The sequence below is a fragment of the Notamacropus eugenii genome, chromosome 6 (assembly GCF_028372415.1).
Source record: "Notamacropus eugenii isolate mMacEug1 chromosome 6, mMacEug1.pri_v2, whole genome shotgun sequence".
NCBI lineage: Eukaryota > Metazoa > Chordata > Mammalia > Diprotodontia > Macropodidae > Notamacropus > Notamacropus eugenii.
The window spans coordinates 215,772,342-215,785,584 of NC_092877.1; the positions used below are offsets into that span (position 1 = coordinate 215,772,342).

A 13,243-nucleotide genomic window follows, 5' to 3' on the forward strand; every position below is an offset into this window, starting at 1 on the left:
AAACTCAGTGCCTGCTTTTTAATTCATCTGCAAAGAGGTGAAGATTGAGACCAGGGGAATGAATAAGATAGTCAAGGGAAATAACATTGTATATAGAGAGAAGAGGACCAAGGACAGAGTCTTTGTGTGGGGGAGGGAAAGAGATGGGAAGGGGTTGGTGAGTATAGCCACATAAAGTGGCAAAAAAGCAGGAAGATGAATTAAAAAAGTGCACTGAAAACGAGTGGTTACAGAAATTGGAAAAGATCCAGGATGAAGTAGTATCAAGGAACTCAAGGGAAGTGAAAATATGAAGAGGAAGCAGGTTATCAATGGTGAGCATTGCTGAGTTTATTGTAATAAGCACAAACTATGAGGCACAAAAAATCATGAGTACCTTCTGAATCATCAAAGAAAGATTATTATGTTAATTATGTTACAGAATCTCAGAATGATAAGGGAATTCAGCATTCATCAGTCATCTAATATAACTTTTATCTGAACAAAAATTGCCTCTACAACATTCCTGACCAATGGTCATCTGGTCTTTCCTTGAAGATCATCAGTGAATGAGGTATAACCCATTGCCTCCAAAGGAAGAGTATTCTACTTTTAGACAGCACTAATTTTTTCCCTATACACAGTCTAAATCTGCTTCTCTCTAATTTCTACCCTTTGTTCCTAGTTGCCTTCAGGATCCAAATAGAATAAGACTAATCCCTTTTTCATATGTCAACCACTCAAATACTTAAAGAAGCCTGAAAGCCTCTTTTTTTCTTTCTTTTCAATTAATTTTCATATATCATGGTTTCAAGACCCTTCAACGTCCTCATCACCTGTCATGGTTGCTCCAGATTTAAATATATTTGATTATTTTAAATTTATATTTTAATTGTTATATTTTAATCACATCATTAGTCAATATGATTTAGCAATAAATTAATGAGTAAACATTTAAATTATATTTTAAATTTATTTTTCAATTCTTTATAAGCTAATATGTAGTCACAGCATAATTGAAAGAGTACTAGAATTAGAACAAGGGGTTCTAGGTTCAAATCCAGGTTCTGATACTCCCTCCACGTGTGACTTCAGACAAATTACTTTACCTCTCTAGGACCCAGTTTCTTCATTTCTAAAAACAAGGACATTAGACTAGATGATGCAGTTGATCCTATCTATATCGAAATTTATACTTCTGTATTTAATCTATGAAGTAACTCTTATTTAACCAAACTATGTAACTAGACTGGGCATTTCATGTCCCAAATCTGGTACTTCCTTACTGATTTTTGTTTGTTTGTTTTGTTTTGCTTTTGTTTTTTTCATACTAGGTTTCCTTATCTCGACTGGCCTGAAAGTTCAGGGTATACCCACAGCTCAGTCTCTCTCTGATCGGTACTGGACCTGCTTTGGGAATTCTGATTTTCTCCAGTTCTGATCTGGGCAGATTAGTCCTCCATTGGTCAACTGAATGGCCCCACTCCCAGGAGCTCACCATACTATTGCTGCACTTTGGGCAGACATTTGATTGGCTTATCCCACCACAGTTCAGAACTCTAAAGATTAGGGGATTCACCGGCTTTATCCTTCCTGGCAGTTGAAATTAAACATGTTCTCCACCAAGCCCAACCTTTCTTTTAGAAGCTGTGTATATGTAAAACATAATGAAAATAAAGTCTTAAGACAGTATAGTTTTGATTTTTAAGTGAACTATATTATTTCTTATTTAGCCATTTCTTATAAGTATAATTTTTTTAAAATTATTTCCCAAAAGTCTCTTGCAGAAGACCTAGTCAAGAGTGTATGCACGATCTGTAAATGATGAAGGCACCAATAGGACTTCAACATACATCTTCAAGCACAGAAGACATTTATTTCTTATATTTCAAGAAGAAATAAAATGATAACAACAGACAATCAATCCCTTCTAAATGCAACCAAAAGAAATTGGAAGGATTTATCCTTCCAATTTCTTCCCTCCTTTATAATTCTTTGGGTAAAAAGTTAAATATTGTAGATAAGATCGAATTTTTCAAAGGGATAACATAATTGTTCTTTTTTCCGTTTTATAGCAGAGTAGGAAACCCATTTCTCTCCAAATGCCTGACTGAATTTAGCTATTTAGGTAAGAAACAAAATGTAAATCACTGAAAAAAGAAATATAATCAAATAAGTTTTGAACTTTGAATAATTTTTTACAGGATGAAGTAAATATAAATCACACGCTGAACAGTAACAGTATGAACAGAACTCTGAAGTATATGTAAATGATTGCTGCAATATTCTCTTGTAAAATAAAACTTACATAATGCTGCCTAGATCACTCAGTGTAATATATTTGATATGATATAGTTTTCTTTAAGCTCCCTTAGCATGCTCATGCTCTTAAACTGCTACAAATTAGTCATATTTTCCAGCAGATCTGAGGTAGGAGTTTTTAGACTGTACAACCAGTTCTCTGTTGGCAAGTGAAATACAATTGCTAACCGATCATTTTAGTCTCCTATTCCCCTGGTCATCCTTCTACCAGAGTTGCAACAGTTACCAACACAAATTTTGCATATTTGTGAAAACTCTTTTCTGTGATTTTCTCTCTCTGGACAGATATTTGATGACAGTAAAATGATTAAAGGAGAAAATTAAGCCAGAGATCTAAATAGTATACAACATTGATAATTCATGAAGAACCTTGATATAAAGGGAAACTCCTTAATATTTAGTGCATCCTAAAAGGATGATGGGCTATGTTGGCAGGCACTGGGTTCTCACCTTCTTTGAAGGTCTTCTAGCAAAAAGGTTGGATGACTCCTTTTCAGACATATTGTAAGAAGATTTTTGGTCAGGTGTGGATTGAGGGAGATTGTCCCCAGGGTTCCATCCAGGTATAAGATTCTGTGAAATAATGAAGAATTAATCATACTTTACAAAAGAGATATCAATAATCCTGGGTTTAAGAGACAGAGATGACACTAGTTTTATAAATTAATGTATTATGTAAGATTTTCTCTCCACGTACTTATATTTTGTAGGGCATGATTTGATTTGTGCTACCTATGTCTATGGTCGAGTCCCACTAGATTATACATTCTCTGAGGGTAGATGTTGTGTTCTTTCATATTTGCATGATTCAAACACCTTAATATTCTTAAGTCTAAAGCCCAAACCCTTGCAAATAATTGACACTCCATAAATGATGCCTGCGTTTGAATTTTGAGTGCTAAAACATGGTTCTCCCTTATTTTCTTTTCCCTGATAATTGACAAGTTGAAATTTATTTTGGAGTTAGGGTTTCTTCATTTTGTAAACTTGTAATACTCATTTCTCAGCTATTTCCTCAACTTGTTGCTCCTTAGTTTATAGATTAGGTCCCCAGAAGAATAATTACTACAGGGATGAAGGGTATTATGTGAATCAACACTCCTAAAACTATAGCTCATGACTCCCCCTTGGTAAGATTAGTTTTAATAATAGGCCAGTAGACATACTTAGCTCAAAGCAAAGACATTTACTAAGATGATGTAGTTAGAATAATAGTTACAATGTATCACCTCCCATAAACCTATGGGGCATGGTTATGCACACAAAATGGGAAGAGTGGGCATAAACTGAGAGTACACTGGTATTGAGGCAGACATAGAGAAAACACATGTTTCTAAGGAATTCATGCCTCTGGTATTGCAGAATTCCTAGTCTCAGTATCTTTACTGAGTTGGGTTCCCTGGAGCAGCTCCTGTCCATAGCTCAATTTTATTGCCACATTACGTTATTTCCCCCTTGTAGCAATAGTTAGCTCTCTTCTCTGCTGCCAGAAAAGTTTCTTCATGTCCCTGACTCTGTGTGTCACTCTCGCCTTTGTGATGGCTCCAATGTCTTCTACTAGGTAAATAAATCAGATGCAAAATGCCACATCCTATAGGAAGAAAGAGAGAAAATCCACTATCTCTTCCCTCTGCCCTCTGCTCTCTAAAAGTGCATAAGGTCACACCCAACTAAACTGACTGCAGTTTCAATGTGCCTTGTCTACTGTTCAGGGCTGGTAGACTTAACTTTTAAGTGGCCCTTCAAATCTTTGGCTAGCCAAAGGAAAGATACTCTCTCTAATTCTATCAGAAAAACAAAACAAAAAAAGCTTCACACTTCATGAAAGGATAGCAGGGTGGCTCATCTTTGCACTTGTTTTTAGCACATTAACACCTCATCTGTTACCTGCCCCCTTCTGTGATTTCTTCAATTAGACTGGGTCAAAGGGAGTCCATTTCCTTCCCTCAATTCCCTTCCCAGAATCCATTGTGCATAATTCTGAATTTGCATATTTTCTAGTGGAAAGAGTTCTAGATTTCAAATTGGTGGGCCTGATTTTGAATCTTGGTTTTGCTCCTTGCTACTACATACTGTGTTACACGAGATGAATTCTTTAACCTTCCCTTCTCTTCTATAAAAATAAATGGCTTGGATGAAATGAACTCTAATCTCTAAATCCTACATTTTAAACACCTAGAGTTACCTAGTATTCTGGAAACGCATTGCATACCCTAATGACTATGGTAAGGTCACAGTAGAAATATATTATGAAATGAATTGAGTTTCTCATTCCATCACATAATGCATTTTTAAATGAAATCTGATCTTTACTGAACAGTTTGCACACTTAAAATCATGGAATCTTTGTTTATGAGTCACTGAAACTATCTGTTAATCATTGAAGCTATATAGTAATCTAGCAATTAGAAAATTGAAAAAAAAAATTATCTGTTTAATAGAAACAATATAGACCATTATCTAGGTTTAGTCAGGTTAACAAGTGACTGTTTTCAAGCTTAAATCTTGGGTTAAGTTGCCAATATAAATCAGTTTAAGAAGATATTTTTAAAAATACCTCTTTAACTTTGTGTTATGCAAATTTCTCGAGTTTCAGAACTGAAATGGGCATGACCTTGAATTTTCCTCATATCACATAAAATCTGCCCAACACAAAGGGATTTTGGCTTTGCAGCTGAGATTATTATTTTTAATATTATTGTAGTTGTTTTAAATATTGGATACTTGCAGTACAGATACTATATTCGTGAGCCTTTTGCCAGTAATCACCCCATGCAAATATGACTTAAACATCTACTTTGAAAAATATCTTTAAAACTGTGTGACTTCCATCAGAGCATTATAAACCATCTTCTAGAGTTGTAATGGATCTTATCAGGCAATAGCAAGAATATTCAGTAGATAGCAGAAATTAAGTAACAGTATAAAGTAAAAAAAAAAAAAAAACCACTAAAAAAACCACAAGAATGTTAAAACTGAAGATGGGAGATGAGTGGAGAGAGTAAAATAGACTATACTATCCAGAAGAAAGACAAGCTGAATATAATGTTTATATAAACTTCATGTTCTTAAGTGCAATGCATTTTATCCTTTATCTTATTGCCTTTTTTTCATATCAGCTGCTTTTCCACTTTCTTATGTGATGAAATATGGGAAGGAAGGATTCCCTAATTGGAAAAAAAGTTTGCCAGCACTTTAGACTTTACTGTTGCTACGATTCCTTATAACCAAGAATTAGACTGAAACTGCAAGCAGCTTCCAGACTTGGGATAATATACTCAAGAGGTTACAAGTGACATAAAAAGAAGAGTGAGATGATACAATAGTAGAGTTTTAGAGCTAGGAGGAAATTGACATGTCTTTGTCAATTTCCTTCATTTTACTGATGAGGAAACTAAGATTTAGAGAAGGTAAGTGACTTGACCAAGGTCACACAGGTAGTAGTAAGTGGCAGAACTGAGGCTCTACTTCAGGTCCTGTGATTCCATAGCCAGTGTTCTTTCAAGGCTAAAACTATTGGAAGTGTTACTTCATATTTCTAACTAAGCACTCTCTCATACATTCCCCTCATGACAATGATAATCTTGAGGGAATACATGGTTTAATCTATTTTGACTTATTCCTTCAAACAGCATTTCTGAAAGAAGTTGCTCTAAGAGGTATGGAGAACCATTTACTTCACTAATGCAAGGAAGTGTGTGGGGTGGAATTTCATCAGTGCACTGATGAGTTTTCCAATTGGATTTCCCTCATCTTCTATGGTGTCCTGGGGCTGGGGAGTAGGGATGAGAGAAAGAGAAAAGGGGAAGGGAGAGAGGATAGATAAAAGACAGAGTTTAGGGAAAGGAGGAGACAGAGACAGAAGGAGAGAATGATGACTAACCAAAATACATGTGATTTGAAGTCACTGAGTACAGTTGTCAAGGAAAAGAAAATCACTGAGTCAATAAGAAGAATATAGGCTAGAAAAAAAATTAAATCATATACTGAATTTGACAGGGAAATGTAAATTAGATTAATTGGAACTTATGACACTGAGAGAAAAAGGTTGGTTTTTTTTTTTTCACTTTTGTAGTGTTCAAGCTTCAAATGATGGTACTTTTACTTACAAGTTCTTATCCAGTGTGTATGTGTGTGTGTGTATGTGTTCTTCTTAATAAGAAAACATGTGTCCCTTTACCTCGGGTAAGTCTAAGTGGTGAGGCTTATGGAAAAGATAAAATGGAATTTTGACTTGATATATGTGGCCAAAGGTTTTTTTAATTCATAATGAAGAAACTAAATCCTCAGTGATCAGATTGACTGGGAACAAAACAGAGTGTTGTCAGTTTGTTTCAAGGATATTTCAATAAGCTTTTTGATTTAAAAAAAATAGCTCATTTAATACTAGAAATGTGTTGGAAAAAGATTAAAGTATAATGGGTCATGTCCAGACTGATTAAGGCAAATTTTAAAATGAAAAAGTATGCAATGCTTAGAAGTCATATCCTTACCAAGTTTTCCCCTTCACTTATCTTAAAAGTAAGAAGCCACCAAGAAATATTTTCCCAGTATTCCATGAGAATTGTACTTGAGCAATAAACTTATTAAAATTAAATGTGAACTATGGGGCTCCATTCAAGAACACCAAATTCAAATAGTATTGCTTGAACTTACTAACACATCAAATTATACCCTGAAGTTCAATCTATTGTTAACTCTTACTGCATATAGAGAAGAGTACAGAAGTAGCCCAAATATTGCTTCCAATAAATGGAGACTCAGTTTTACAGAGTACCATGGAAGGACTGAAAAGAAGTTGATAGCTTAAGTTGAACTCTCTAGCCAATAGCTTAACAACAAGGAGTTCTTTTAAAAAAGTCAGCCCTCGGTGGATGCCCTTCTGTGTGGGGAATGATCCAGTTAGTGGTGGGTTTATATTCACTACTTAAACTAACGTCTGTTTTTAGTCAGTGCCAAAACACACCTACTTTTTCTAGATGGTGCCGGGAAATGTTGGGGGAAGAGATGGCTTTGAAGGAACCTCGATCATTTTGAAAAAAAAAAACAAAGCATCGTATGAGTGAGCTGTCATTTATTCACTGTTGTAGTTCTGTTTTAGGACAATAAAAAACACATGCTTAGAAATGCATGAACTGCGGGTGTATAGAGTGAGACATTTTTATATGAAGTGCTTCTATCAACCAAAACGCATTTATTCAGAATGTCCTAACCTCTCGAGCTTCATACATATACACAAGGAGAAATGACTGCTGACTTTCCAAGTACAGTGCTGTTTTGTTTATTTCATTCTCTGCCCAGGAGCGAACACTAAGGGGCACTAGAGAATCGAACTGCAGCGGTTGCTATCCAGCAGAAATTGACTGCTGCAGAAGTCTTTTGAAACAAACAAACAAAAAAATACACATATAACTTATTGGAGGCCGGGGGCTAAGGCTGTTAGCAAGATGACTAAGGAATTAAAGGGATAAACAGAGAGATGGGTACAACTGATTGGTAAGAGCATTACCTCTGAGAATGAAATTCACTGGAGAAATGGGGAAACGCAGCAGCCACTGTGATGCCCCCTACTCTCATTCCCCCATGCTGAAATATTTTATATTCCATTTTAGGGATAAGTTCGTTCTCCGCTACGAAAAAAAAAATGCAGCACATATATAGTCTCGCCCCTGGGATATAATCAATGCACGGAGTTCACGCGCTGTGTCTACTGGCGAAGCCTGTCTAATAATCTGATCTTCCTAAACATATAGTCAGAGACCTCAGATGGACTAAACGTTACCTCTGTCCCTTCTCTAGTACTTTCACTTATATTCTTTTCCTTTTCTTGTCCACCCCAGAATTCATCTTCATTTGACAACGACTAATGAAGCGTTTTAAACTAGTTACACTTAACCCCTCGTCCCCGGCCCTCACACCCCTTCCCAACACCTTTCTAGTTGGGACTAGGAGTTGTTTCAGGTGCAGAAAGGAGAGAGTGAGGTGGGGGGGTTGGGGGGGGAGATGCAGAAGAATACATTGATTACAAGACGCATGGATCCTGCATTTTGACTTTCTTCGGGGAAGGAGGAGCGGAAGGATAAGGGAACCCCAGGTTGGGAGTGGGGGGAATGAGGGTAAGCACTACTCCCCCAGTGCTTTTCTCCACCTCTTCCTCCCCCACCTCCTTTCCTCTCTTCCTTGGGCAAGAGCTGATGCCAATGCGCCAGGATAGAGAGATCTCGGCGCGGGAGGAGATGACGCAAAAGATTGAGCTCCCCCCAAAAAAGTGTTTCTTCAGGACGAAGATGGCGGCAACTTAGCCCAGGGACCAAAGATGACTGTGGCCATCGGCAAGCAAAATCCAGGCAATTCCGCCCAGTGTGCCGGGGGGAAACGCGCCGGGCGGCAGCAACCGCAGCAACCAAGTATTGTCAGCAGCGGCGGCGGCGGCAGCAGCAGCAGCAGAAGCAGCAGCGTCAGGAAGAGGAGTAAGAGCAGGATCAGGGGCAGCGGCGGCGGCGGCGGCGGCGGCGGCAGCAGCAGAGGCGGCGGCGGCGGCGGCGGCGGCGGCAGTAGCAGCAGCAGCAGCAGCAGCTGTAGCAGGCGCCACCAGGAAGACCTGCAGCGGCAGCTCACCAGTTAGAGCGCCGGGTGGGGGGTGGGGGGGGAGGGAGAGAGGTTCAGTCGACTTCTGCCAAGGCTCTGGACTAAGGGAGAGAGAAAGAAGAGGAGGAGGAAAAGGAGGAGGAGGAAAAGGAGGAAAAGGAAAAGAAGAAGGAGGTGGAGAAGGAGGAGGAAGAAAAGAAGGAAGAGAGGAGGAGGAGGGGAGAAGCTCTCTTTGCCTTCAATCGGCTGCAGGGAAGCGGCATGCAGCTGTCAGGGGATAGCGGGATTTTCTCAAGAGAGCGATGGGGAACCGCGGTCTGACAATGCCTGGGTGAGAGGAGAAACGAGTCAACCAACCCCACACCTCCACCACCACCACCACCACACCACCACCTCCTCCTCCTCCTCCACCTTCACCACCACCAACTATCACCACTACCACCACCACTGCCACCACCACCAATACCACCACCAACACCACCGTCCCTCCTTCTCTCTCTCTCTCTCTCTCTCTCTCTCTCTCTCTCTCTCTCTCTCTCTCTCTCTCTCTCTCTCTCTCTCCTCTCTTCTCTCTGCATCATTGTTTCCCACTCTACAGTGGATGAGGTCTGACTGATGGTTAGCTTAAATGCAAGTCAGATCTACCTACAGAACCTGAGATTTCTGTAGGAAAGAGAGAGAGAGAGAGAGAGAGAGAGAGAGAGAGAGAGAGAGAGAGAGAGAGAGAGAGAGAGAGAGAGAGAGACGGGAGGAGGGGATAAGAAAATTAAACCCTTTAAGTCAATGCATATTGTGGTGACTCTGGCACAGGAGCCCTCACGGTGGAGTCGGCCAGGGCTGTGCATTCCCAAAATATGACCAGGGGTGCTTGGATGTGTCGGCAGTATGATGACGGCTTAAAAATCTGGTTTGCAGCACCCCGGGAGAACGAGAAACCGTTCACTGATTCAGAGAGGGCTCAGAAATGGCGACTGTCTCTGGCATCTCTCTTGTTTTTCACAGTCCTGCTCTCTGATCACTTGTGGTTCTGCGCCGAGGCTAAACTGACCAGGACCCGAGACAAGGAACATCACCAACAGCACCAACAACAGCAGCAGCAGCAGCGGCAGCAGCAGCAACAGCAGCAGCGGCAGCAGCAGCAGCAGCAGCGGCAGCAGCAGCAGCGGCAGCAGGAGCCCTCCTGGCCAGCGCTCTACACTAGCATGGGGGAGTCCTCGCCTACCGTACAGGCACACAGACTCCTCTCCTCCTCCTCATCACCCACCCTCCCCCCCTCTCCCAGCAGCAGCGGGAGCAGCAGCGGCGGCGGCCACGGCGGCGGGAGCAGCAGTAGCGGCCACAGCAGCAGAGGACAAAATCATCAGAACAAGGCTATTTTTCTAGGAAACTCTACTAAACCTCTGTGGCGCTTAGAGACGTGTTACCCTGAGGCAGCCTCCTCGGGCCAGTGTTTCATAGTTGAGGATGCGGACTCCGTTTGCCAGAGGAATTGGAGTCAGGTAGTACAAGAGGAGTCACAGCAGCAGGTGACAGGGAAGCATAAAACTCCTCACTTGAAGGATTTCTACCTTCCCTTTTGTAATTCCTATACATTTTGGGAGTTGTTCTCTGGGTTGTCCAATCCGGACTCTTTGAACTGTAGTCTGGACGTGGTGCTCCAGGAGGACAGGAAGAGGGCGAGCTGCAGGCAGTGCGTTGAGGCTTATCAACGCTACGACCACCATGCTCAGGAGAAATATGATGAGTTTGAGCTTGTGCTCAAGAAATATTTACAATCGGATGAGTACTCGGTGAAATCGTGTCCTAAGGACTGTAAGGTAGGATCAACGGTGTCTTTTCTTCTGCTCCTCTATGTGCCAACATTTTAGAGTTTTTTAATTTATTTCCCCTCCACACCCTCCTGGTTGATGTTACTTGTGGTTATGGTAACTTGAAAGGCTGCCCTACACAGGAATTGTCTGGTAGTCTAATGCAACGGGATTCTTTTTTAGAACACAGAAATGTTGGTTTTCCAGGAGAGCAGAGTTTCATTTCTACCTCCATAAAATTGGTTTAAACTCTGCTGCCTTCTTTGGCCGTTTCAATGTGGAAAGTAGTGGTAAGGATAATATGCTACTGAGTAAAACTAGTCACAGTAGAAAGTGAAGTGGTGTGTGCATGTGTGATTTCAGGCATGAGTTTCCACAAGAACTGTCTTACTGTGGCATCCTGAAGTTGTCCTTCTTGTGAGATAAGAGCAATGGTTGTTGATATTTGGTTAAGATGAAAAGACGAATTCGGTTCATGGATTACAGGTATATTTCTGGTTGTATAAAATACTGGAGTTGTCTACTAGAAGTTAATTAGGCTCTTTAACTTTCCAGGTTTCTCTGAGAAATCTTTGATAATAACAACTTTGTCTATCAGGATGCTCTCCAGAAAATTGCTTTATGTTATAAATTAGTATTTATTGAGCCCCATTAAAGATTCCCTCCCCGTGGTTGAATAGAATTCTAGGAACTGCTAGAAACTGCTTGTCAGGCTACATCAGTCTTCAGTAGAGCTTATCAAAGTGAAAAGACAATCCTTGTGTGTCCTATCTGAGAAGTGTATCGCTATCCGAGGTGCTGAAGCTGAAACTAGCTCAAGGACTCCAGTGGATATAAACAGATACTGCAGTGACCTTTGATAGGGATATAATGACTGAATTTCAATAAGCTTCGTTGATATGTGCTAGTTGTAACCCTTCTCACCTGGAAAGACTAACAATATAAAGATTTTTTAGTTCTATTTTCATTTTTAAAAAAGAAAGCATACCACTTTAAGTTTTAGATAGGCACTCTAGCCTCTTCTTTGCCTGTGGCTGACCCACACCAATCTAGGAAAGTTCAGACAAGGGCAGTAACATATCAGACTCTATATTTGTGCTTTGAAAACATTACTGACCTGAGAGTTCCTTTCCTAGATATAATTGCAGGGTCACATTTTATTTGGTTTTTATTATCTACTGTCTTAGTAGCTAGACCAAACAAAAATAAATCTTGCTCTGGTTATATTTTTTAACATCTGAGGCAGACCTTATTCTCATAAAGTGGGTGGCCTGTGGTGATCAAAATAAACCAGAGGTAGGGCTTCCCCAGTAGTTGCCTTTTTAAGGTCAATAGAGGGACCTATACTTCTCAGACTCTGAAAATTATAGTGAAACCACTGGGGTGGTGGGAAGAATGTCACTGGATGATTCTTCTATAATAATGTGTTATTTACTGGGATAAAGTACAATGAATGGACAGAGTAGGAGAGTCCAAAGTAAGGTCTCGGAGTTCGTAAGATAATTTAAGCCTTAAAAAGTATGAATGATACTTTCATAATAACTTAAGTCATGCCTCTCTCATTTACATGAACCACCCTTAGTACCTTGAATAAAGACATATTTCATTGTGTTCTCTGATTATTACAACTTGAACTTTTTAAACACATTTAACACATGGGTTGTGTTAACTCATGGACTGAGAGGACTGTTTGGATGAAATTGTGATTCTTTGGGGTTCAATCAATTCTCCATTCCATTTTTTACAAGTCAGTACAGTTGTAGGGCAAGTTCTGCAGTGCTTTTCATTTTCTCAACTGTCTTATCACCACTACACCAGATACAATGTTTTACACATGTGACTTTATGGTTATTATGGGCAAAAAATATTAACCTTGTGATGACTTGTTCTATTTCAGAAAGTTTATTTTTCAAAAAGGTTGATTTATGATATGACAGGGAGTCCTGGAAACTCAGAACCTGGAAAGAGATACATAGGCAAGTTGCAGCTACAGCAAGTGATCTGCACATTTGTAAATCTCCTTCAAACTGAACAGTAGGCAAAGGCAATGGAGAATTCCTCTTTATTACCACCATCACTATACACGCATATAAACAGGCACAGCACAATAAACGACAGATCACTTTGGTTATGACCTGATATTTCTAGGAATATTTTTTAATGATAGGATATTTTAATTGTAGTTAAATTTAGAAAATACCAATTATTGATGAAAAAAGAATTTGAGATATTTCCAAAATAAATTGATTAATATCTAATAACATTAAAAGTGTCTTAAATATTTTAAATACTGTTGCTATGGTAGACCAATAGTTTCTCTGAGATGCTTACAAATAGACCTATATAATGTATATATGATTATATATATGTATATAAATACATGCATACACATGTGTGTATGTATATACACATATATAAATATACATGTACAGAAATATGCATGGCTTATTCATTACAAAACAAACTTTAAATGTACATAATTTTTTAAATTTTGATTAATATATATTTCTAAATAATCTATTAAAACTTGTCTACAATTGTGGTAG

The 13,243-nt window shown here is 39.3% G+C and overlaps 1 protein-coding gene across 1 annotated transcript; it reads left to right on the top strand.

Moving 5' to 3' along the window:
* The first annotated feature begins 8,967 nt into the window (after nt 1-8,967).
* Nucleotides 8,968-10,852, top strand: NALF1 (NALCN channel auxiliary factor 1). The gene has a single exon (XM_072621995.1). The coding sequence runs from the start codon at nt 9,744-9,746 to the stop codon at nt 10,755-10,757; it is 1,014 nt and encodes a 337-aa protein (XP_072478096.1). The 5' UTR covers nt 8,968-9,743; the 3' UTR covers nt 10,758-10,852.
* Nucleotides 10,853-13,243: the final 2,391 nt, after the last annotated feature.